General features: G+C 48.8%; 1 protein-coding gene across 3 annotated transcripts in view; it reads left to right on the top strand.

The window, feature by feature from the left end:
- The first annotated feature begins 3,876 nt into the window (after positions 1-3,876).
- The window catches only part of RABEPK (Rab9 effector protein with kelch motifs), a 31,436-nt gene continuing 25,754 nt past the window's right edge, over positions 3,877-9,558 (top strand). Inside the window, exons 1-3 of one of the 3 annotated variants that reach the window (XM_025360573.1) lie at positions 3,877-3,934; positions 4,137-4,263; positions 7,563-7,621. In XM_025360573.1, the coding sequence (XP_025216358.1) occupies positions 7,569-7,621 (53 nt within the window). In that variant the 5' untranslated portion in view covers positions 3,877-3,934; positions 4,137-4,263; positions 7,563-7,568. The remainder of the gene's footprint in view (positions 3,935-4,136; positions 4,264-7,562; positions 7,622-9,558) is intronic. The other 2 variants (XM_025360575.1, XM_025360574.1) reach the window with 2 other exon arrangements.

Genomic DNA, 9,558 nt, shown 5'->3' with positions numbered 1-9,558 from the left:
ACTCATGCCTGTAATCCCAGCACTTTAGAAGGCTGAGGTGGGCAGATTGCTTGGGCCCAGGAGTTTGAGACCAGTCTGGGAAACATGGCAAAATTCCATCTCTACAAAAAATATAAAAATCAGCCAGGCATGATGGCATGTGCCTGTAGTCCCAGTTACTTGGGAGGCTAAGGCGGGAGGATTGCTTGAGCCCAGGAGGCGGAGGTTGCGGTGAGCCAAAGTTGTGCCACTGCACTCCAGCCTAGGCAACAGAGTAAGACCCTGTCTCAAAAAAAAGAAAAAAGGAAAAAGAAGTAAAGAGATAATCTGCTCAGAGTTTCTTGGAGAAAAAAATTCAAATGGAAGAAGATACTGTTGTTGTTTGGATATTTTTCTTTTTTAGAGACTGATGTTTATGGCCAGGCACAGTGGCTCACGCCTGTAATCCCAACACTTTGGGAGGCCAAGGCAGGCGGATCACGAGCTCAGGAGATCAAGACCATCCTGGTCAACATGGTGAAACCCCATTAATACTAAAACTATGAAAATTAGTGTGCCTGTAATCCCAGCTACTCAGGAGACTGAGGCAGGAGAATCGCTTGAACCAGGGAGTCGGAGGTTGCAGTGAGCCAAGATCGCGTCACTGCACTCCAGCCTGGTGACAGAGTGAGATTCTGTCAAAAAAAAAAAAAAAAAAGAAACTGATGTTTATTTTCCATCAACCTTATTTCCATGTTGCTTAAGAGCCCCTGCAAGAGCCAGGCATGGTAGCTCATGCCTGTAATCCCAGCACTTTGGGAGGCCGAGATGGGCCAATCACTTGAGGTTGGGAGTTTGAGACCAGCCTGACCAACATGGAGAAACCCTGTCTCTTTCTTGTTGATGTGTCACTCCAGCATGGCACCTTGAAACAGAGCTAGCCAGAAAACATCGGGGACATCAGAGCATTCTGCAGCTGTGAGTAGAAATGTACATGGAGATGCACATGGACATATGGCAGAGCTAACCTGGTCTTGGTTTTCTTTCCTGAAGGAGAGCAGAATGACTGAATATCCCTAAACTTCTCTTTGGCAGACAGTCAATGGGGAATTTTCCACTAATGTGGGAACTCACAAAGACTCCATATGTTTGAAAGAGCCGCAGACCTTGAATTCCATTTTGTCAATAAATTTTGGTTATGGTTTCAAGTAGCTAAAAGAATCCTTTCACCGGCCGGGCGCGGTGGCTCAAGCCTGTAATCCCAGCACTTTGGGAGGCCGAGACGGGCGGATCACGAGGTCAGGAGATCGAGACTATCCTGGCTAACACAGTGAAACCCCGTCTCTACTAAAAAATACAAAAAAAACTTAGCCGGGCGAGGTGGCAGGCGCCTGTAGTCCCAGTTACTCGGGAGGCTGAGGCAGGAGAATGGCGTGAACCCGGGAGGCGGAGCTTGCAGTGAGCTGAGATCCGGCCACTGCACTCCAGCCTGGGTGACAGAGCAAGACTCCGTCTCAAAAAAAAAAAAAAAAAAAAAAAAGAATCCTTTCACCAACTTGGCCTTTCACCTGTATTAGCACTTCCTCTGAACAGTTCTGTCTGCACACTAGGTAGTACTATCCTCATTCTATAGATGAGGAACTAGGGTTCAGAGTGGGTGACTTGCCAAATGTCAGAGTTAGATGGTTAGTGCTGGACCCTGGATTTTTTTTTTTTTTTTTTTTTTGACAGAGTCTTGCTCTGTTGCCCAGGCTGGAGTACAGTGGCATGATCTTGGCTCACTGCAACCTCCACCTCCTGGGTTCAAGTGATTCTCATGCCTCAGCCTCCTGAGTAGTTGGGATTACAGACACATGCCTGATTGATTATTATTATTTTTTTTTTTTAGACAGTCTTGCTCTGTTGCCCAGGCTAGAGTACAGTGGCATGATCTCGGCTCACCACAACCTCTGCCTCCTGATTCAGGCGATTCTCCTGCCTCAGCCTCCCAGGTAGCTGGGATTATAGATGCGTGCTAGCCATCATGCCTAGCTAATTTTTGTATTTTCAGTAGAGATGGGGTTTCACTGTGTTGGCCAGGCTGGTCTTGAACTCCTGACCTCATGATCTGCCCTCCTCGGCCTCCCAAAGTGCTGGGATTACAGGCATGAGCCACCACACCCGACCTGGAGCTTGGATTTTAACCCAAGTATGTTTGATCTCTTCCCACTAAGCTATCATAGCTCTACGCTCCAGGAGCTCCTGTTTCTAACCTGAGCTGTTTTCTCTATTTCCTAGGACACAGCGACAGTTTCAGAGACTGGAGTTCTTTGAAACAGACATAAGAGAGTGAGCCACCTCTCTATTTTCAGGAAAGATACAGAGAACCTATGGTTATGAACTAAATCAAAGATAATGTAGATGAATACATCTAGAGACATTGTTCATTTATAGTCAGGAATAGCTTTTCCCTTGAAAGAGAACTCTGTGCCAGCTGCTGGGTGCTGATCATTTTTATTTTTATTTTTATTTTATTTTTATTTTTTTTTTTATTTTTTGAGACGGAGTCTTGCTCTGTTGCCCAGGCTGGAGTGCAGTGGCCGGATCTCAGCTCACTGCAAGCTCCACCTCCCGGGTTCAGGCCATTCTCCTGCCTCAGCCTCGGGAGTAGCTGGGGCTACAGGCGCCTGCCACCTCGCCCGGCTAAGTTTTTGTATTTTTAGTAGAGACGGGGTTTCACCGTTTTAGCCAGGATGGTCTCGATCTCCTAACCTTGTGATCCGCCCATCTCGGCCTCCCAAAGTGCTGGGATTACAGGCTTGAGCCACCGCGCCCGGCCTGATCATTTTTATTTACATTATGTCATGTATTCCCCACCACAACTACGATATAAATCTTTTTTCTTTTCTTTTTTTTTTTCCAAAACGGAGTCTTGCTCTGTCACCCGGGCTAGAGTGCAGTGACACTATATCAGCTCACTGCAACCTCCAACTCCCGGATTCAAGCAATTCTCCTGCCTCAGCCTCCTCAGTAGCATGGATTACAGGCACCCACCACCACGCCTGGCTAATTTTTGTATTTTTAGTAGAGACGGGGTTTCACCATGTTGGCCAGGCTGGTCTGGAACTCCTGACCTCGTGATCTGCCCGCCTCCACCTCCCAAAGTGCTGGGCTTATAGGCGTGAGCCACCGCGCCCAGCCTGTGATAGAAATCTTATTAGCTCCATGGTTACAAGCAGACAGCCCTGAGGCCGGGAGCAAAGTAACTTCCCCAGAACTTTTTATTTCTTGCACTCTTGGCAATTGTCCCTAGTTGTCTTTTTGTTGATCTCTCTTTAAGACTGTATGCTCCTGGAGGCCAAGGGTGGTGGTGTCTGGCTCAGCATAGCACCTGCCATAATTACAAATGGCAATTATGGAATAAATCAGCTGTTCAAAGCACCAAATCTTGAGCTGGCCCGAAGACTGCGCAGGCAGATTGCGTGCTCAACTCTCCCCTTTTGAAACTGTTAACAATCGTCGTAACTGGAAATGTAACTGTTATACCGCCCCCTTTTATTTATTTATTTATTTTTGAGACGGAGTTTTCGCGCTGTTGCCCAAGCTGGAGTGAGGTGGCGCCCGGCCCTGTTAGCCGGTTATAGAGTAGATCAGCTGCCGCAGGAATTTGGATTCCCCAAACGAACGCCCGAACCCGGCATTGCGCAAATCGTTTCCAAGTAGCCCCGGCTTATTTATCCCTTCTGGGAGGGAGGAACCCAGGGAGGGCCCAGCCCGCTTGGTTCCTCAGAAATGCACAACCCGGCGTCCACTCCGGGTCTGGGGGGGGGTCCCTCCACCGCCAGCCCAGGAAGGCAGTGCCGGGCCCTCGGGACGGAGCAGGTAGGATAGAGCGGTTAGCCCGGACGCTCTTCCGGGTTCTGGGAGGGGGGCCCAGAGCTAAGCCCCGCCCCTCCGGGGCGGAGTCACGGCTCGCGACTGGCCTAAATCGCCGCAGGTAATGCGGTCCCGGGCTGGAGGGTTGGGGGCTAGGGTCCCCGGATACCGGGTCTGTTACAGTCTCGGGCAGGGGGTCCGAATCCTTTAGGGGAGTGGGCCCAAGCCGGGTGGAAAGAACTGAGAAGGCCTTCCCTGGCTCCGTCCTGGCCACTTTGAACGAACCAGCCTGTTCTCTCCCGACCCCGTCTCCTATCCCCTAGAACTGCCACGTGGGGATGAGATTTACCGGGCAGGTAGCGGCGGCGGCTGCGGGGGGTCCCGCCCACGTGAAGCCAACCTAACTGAGCTCTGGACTTTGGGGACAGTTGTCAGCGGCCTAGGCCGCAGGTGGGATTTATCCATTCATCTCTCAATCTATTTTCTTTCTTCATTCACTAGCCACTCCCCCACTTCTACTCTATGCCAGGTCCATTGGTAGGTTCTCGAAATGGATCTGACAGGCCCAGCCCTCTAGGAACTTAGTCTAGTGGAGTTTAATCTAGAATCTAGTCTAGAAGCTTTAAATAGATAAACAATACAAATGATTCCTGCAGTGGTGGTGGCTTAATACCTTAAGAGCCCAGTGGGTAGAAGAAGGAAGTAACGTGGAAGGGGGTGAAAGAGAAAAGGGCAAATCAGGGAAGGTTGCACCAGGGAAGGGACTTTTGAACTGGGCTTTGAAGGTTAACTAGGAGTTTGCCAATTTCCCAGAAGGGAAGCGACATTACAAATAGAGGAAGCAGAATAGGCTACAAAATTATGAAAAGGCCTGCCATATTATAAGAACTGCAAAAAAACCAATAATGCAAGAGATTATGGAGGTGAGTTCACGGAAAAAAGCTTGACAGCAGAAGGCCTTACTTTCTATGCTATGCTGAGGCCAAGATTTATCCTAGAGCTCAGTATTTCTCAGCCTCTTTAAATATTTTGTCCTTTGGGCGGGGAACAGTGGCTCATACCTGTAATCCCAGCTCTTTAGGAGGCTAGGAGTTCGAGACCAGCCTGGACAACATAGGGAAACCCCATTTCTTTTTTTTCTTTTCTTTTCTTTTTTTTTTTTTTTTTTTTGAGACAGAGTCTCGCTCTGTTGCCAGGCTGGAGTGCAGTGGCGTGATTTCGGCTCACTCACTCTGCCTCTTGGGTTCAAGCAATTTTCATGCCTCAGCCTCGCAAGTAGCTGGGACTACAGGCGCATGCCACCACGCCCAGCTGATTTTTTTTTTTTGTATTTTTAGTAAAGATGGGGTTTCACCATGTTGGCCATGATGGTATCCATCACCTGACCTTGTGATCCGCCCATCTTGGCCTCCCAAAGTGCTGGGATTACAGGCGTGAGCCACCGTGCCCAGCCCCGTTTCTATTTTTAGTTAAAAAATAAATAAATGGGCCGGGCGCGGTGGCTCACGCCTGTAATCCCAGCACTTTGGGAGGCCGAGACGGGCGGATCACGAGGTCAGGAGATCGAGACCATCCTGGCTAACACGGTGAAACCCCGTCTCTACTAAAAAATACAAAAAACTAGCCGGGCGAGGTGGCGGGCGCCTGTAGTCCCAGCTACTCGGGAGGCTGAGGCAGGAGAATGGCGTAAACCCGGGAGGCGGAGCTTGCAGTGAGCTGAGATCCGGCCACTGCACTCCAGCCTGGGCGACAGAGCGAGACTCCGTCTCAAAAATAAATAAATAAATAAATAAATAAATAAATAAATAAATAAATGGCCAGGCTCAGTGGCTCACGCCTATAATCCCAGCACTTTGGGAGCCGAGACGGGCCAAGTTCAAGACCAGCCTGGCGAACATAGTGAAACCCCGTCTCTATGAAAAATAAAAAAAAAATTAGGCCGGGCGCGGTGGCTCAAGCCTGTAATCCCAGCACTTTGGGAGGCCGAGGCGGGTGGATCACGAGGTCAGGAGATCGAGACTATCCTGGCTAACATGGTGAAACCCCGTCTCTACTAAAAATACAAAAAACTAGCCGGGCGTGGTGGCGGGCGCCTGTAGTCTCAGCTACTTGGGAGGCTGAGGCGGGAGAATGGCGTGAACCCGGGAGGCGGAGCTTGCAGTGAGCCGAGATCAGGCCACTGCACTCCAGCCTGGGAGACACAGCAAGACACCATCTCAAAAAAAAAGAAAAAAGAAAAAAAAAAAAATTAGCTGGGCATGGTGGCACTTGCCTGTAGTTCTAGCTTATTCGGGAGGCTGAGGCAGGAGAATAGCTTGAACCCGGGAGGCGGACGTTGCAGTGAGCCGAGATGGTGCCACTGCACTCCAGGCTGGGTGACAGAGTGAGACTCCATCTCAATAAATTGATAAATAAAGCTGCTGCCCTGGCACAGTGGCTCACACCTGTAATCCCAGCACTTTCGGAGGCCGCGACGGGCGGATCACTTGAGGTCAGGAGTTTGAGACCAGCTTGGCCAACATGATGAAACCCCGTATCTACTAAAAATACAGAAATTAGCCAGGCGTTTTGGCTGGTGCCTGTAATATGAGCTACTCGGGAGGCTAAGGCCAGACAATTGTTTGAACCCAGGAGGCGGAGGCTACAGTGAGCCACGATCATGCCACTGCACTCCAGCCTGGGTGACAGAGTGAGACTCCATATCAGAAAAAAATTAAAAAATAAAAAATAACGCCAGGTGCGGTGGCTCACACCTGTAATCGCAGCACTTTGGGAGGCTGAGGCGGGCAGATCACCTGAGGTCAGGAGTTAGTGACCAGCCTGGCCAACATGGTGAAACCCCATGTCTACTAGAAAAACTAGAAAGATGAGCCAGGCGTGGGTGGGCACCTGTAATCTCAGCTATGCAGGAGGCTGAGAAAGGAGAATCATTTGAACCAGGGAGAGGGAGGTTGCAGTAAGCAGAGATCGCACCACTACACTCCAACCTGTGCAACAGAGCGAGACTCCATCTAAAAAAAAATAATAAGAATAAAAATAAAGGCCGGGCGCAGTGGCTCACGCCTGTAATCCCAGCACTTTGGGAGGCCTAGGCGGGTGGATCACAAGGTCAGGAGATCGAGACCATGGTGAAACCCCGTCTCTACTAAAAATAGAAAAAATTAGCCGGGCGCGGTGGCCGGCGCCTGTAGTCCCAGCTACTCAGGAGGCTGAGGCAGGAGAATGGCGTGAACCCGGGAGGCGGAGCTTGCAGTGAGCCGAGATTGCGCCACTGCACTCCAGCCTGGGCGACAGCACGAGACTCCGTCTCAAAAAAAAAAAAAAAAAGAATAAAAATAAATACATCAGCCAGGCACAGTGCCTCACCTGAGGTCAGGAGTTCGAGACTAGCCTGACCAACATGGTGAAACTCCATCTCTACTAAAAATACAAAAATTAGCTGGGCATGGTGGCACATGCCTGTAATCCCAGCTACTCGGGAGGCTGAGGGAGGAGAATCGCTTGAACTTGGGAGGCAGAGATTGCCATGAGCCAAGATCGTGCCATTGCACTCCAGCCTGGGCAACAAGAGCAAAAGTCTGTCTCAAATAAATAAATAAAAAATAAAGATGAAAAGTTGGTGGTGCTTATTCAAATTAGTCAGGCCCTAGAAATTAGTACATTCAACAGGAAAGGTTTAAAAAGGAGGTTGAATTGATTAAGATGATCATCATAAGTGTCTAAAAAGTGCCTTTCTTTCTTATGCATAGGACACCATGAAGCAGTTGCCAGTCTTGGAACCTGGAGACAAGCCCAGGAAAGCAACATGGTCTGTAACGAAGGATCCAGACACAGAAAAGCATGAGTTTTTGTTTCATTTATAAGTAGTTTACTAACATATTTGATCATCAACAAAAAAGGGTAGAGACGAAACCGTCTGCAGTTGCTGGTAATTAGACTCAAACTGTCTGAGCAGGTCTTCAGAGGAAAGATAGGGGGGCAGTAATTATCACAGAGCAGATGTTGATTTTATTAAAATCCATTTACCAGAAAGAGTAAGGCACTGACCATCTGGCATCGTCAGCTCCAATGCTGTGTCTTCCCCCGAGCTCTGACTCATTTCTAAGATTTTTAGGAAATTAGATTTGGATTAAACTGGCTTCACTGTTTCTTGGCTGTTTGTTCAACCAACCCTTTATTCAACAATTAACATTGGCCTGATGGGGGCAGCTGCTGTGTGGGTGTGGGTGCTGTGTGGGAGGTAGAATTGTAAATAGTCTCTGTGTACTGGGGACTACAGACTAAGCAGGTGATGGTGATGAAATGTGATCTGCTCTAAGGTAGGGCCCACAGAAGGCTGTAGAGAGGTGGCAGTTCTTCAACAGGACCTTGAAGGAGAGACTCCAGTCTGGCTTCCATGCATCTGTCTTGCTATGTACCCAGAATATAGCCAATCATGGCATTTCCTAGTTTAAAACCCTTTTCTACCTCCCTATTGGTGTTGAGATAAAAATCAGACTCCTGGGCTGGGCACAGTGGCTCATGCCTGTAATCCCAGCACGTTGGGAGGCCAAGGCGGGTGGCTCTCCTGAGGTCAGGAGTTCGAGACCAGCCTGACCAATATGGTGAAACCCCATCTCAACTACAAATACAAAAATTAGCCAGTGTTGTGGTACGTGACTGTAGTCCCAGCTACTAGGGAGGCTGAGACAGGAGAATTGCTTGAATCTGGGAGGTGGAGGTTGCAGTGAGCTGAGATCATGCCATTATACTCCAGCATGGGCCACAGAGCAAGAATACGTCTCAAAAAAAAAAAAAAAAAAAAAAAAAATCAGACTCCTGGCCAGGCACAATGGCTCATGCCTATAATCCTAGCACTTTGGGAGGCTGAGGTGGGTGGATCACTTGAAGCCAGGAGTTTGAGACCAGTCCGGCCAACATGGCAAAACCCCATCTCTACTAAAAATAGAAAAATTAGCCGGGCGTGGTGGTGCATGCCTGTAATCCCGGCCACTCAGGAGGCTGAGGCAGGAGAATCGCTTGAACCTGGGAGGTGGAGACGACAGTGAGCTGAGATGGTGCCACTGCACTCCAGCCTGGGCAACAGAGGGAGGGAGACTCCGTCTCAAAAACAAACAAACAAACAAAAAATTAGATTTCTTAAACTGGCCCAATGGTCCCTACAGAATGTTTCTGCCTGTTTTTTCAACCTCAAATCCCATGACTTGTTCCTTTGTTCTCTTTCTCTTCTTTACTCTTCCCTGCACTGTTCCACTCAGGAGCTACTCATGCTGGTCTCTCCGCCTGGACTGCTCTTTCCCTCTACCTTTCGTCCCTCTCTTTGCCCAGCTTATTTTATTTTATTTTTGAGACAAGGTCTTCCTCTGTGGCTAGCCACCCAGGCTGGAATGCAGTGGTACAATTGTGGCTCATCATAGCCTCGATCTCCTGGCCTCAAGTAACCCTCCCATCTCCATCTCCCAAGTAACTGGGACTATGGGTATGCACTACCATGCCCAGCTAATTTTTTTTTTTTTTTTTTTTTTTTTTTTAAAATAGAGACAGTCTCTCTATGTTGCCCAGGCTGGTCTCAAACTCCTGGGCTCAGGTGATCTTCCCACTCCAGCCTCCCAAAGTGCTGGGATTACAGGTGTGAGCCACCACACCTGGCCTGCCCAGCTAATTTCTACTCATACTTCAGATCTCTATCCAAATGGTGCTTCTTCAGGAAGCCTTCTCTTTTTTTTTTTTTTTTTTTTTTTTTTT

Source organism: Theropithecus gelada, chromosome 15 (genome assembly GCF_003255815.1).
Source record: "Theropithecus gelada isolate Dixy chromosome 15, Tgel_1.0, whole genome shotgun sequence".
NCBI lineage: Eukaryota > Metazoa > Chordata > Mammalia > Primates > Cercopithecidae > Theropithecus > Theropithecus gelada.
The sequence above is the reverse complement of the archived record's forward strand: the minus strand, read 5'-3'. Positions and strand labels throughout refer to the sequence as shown.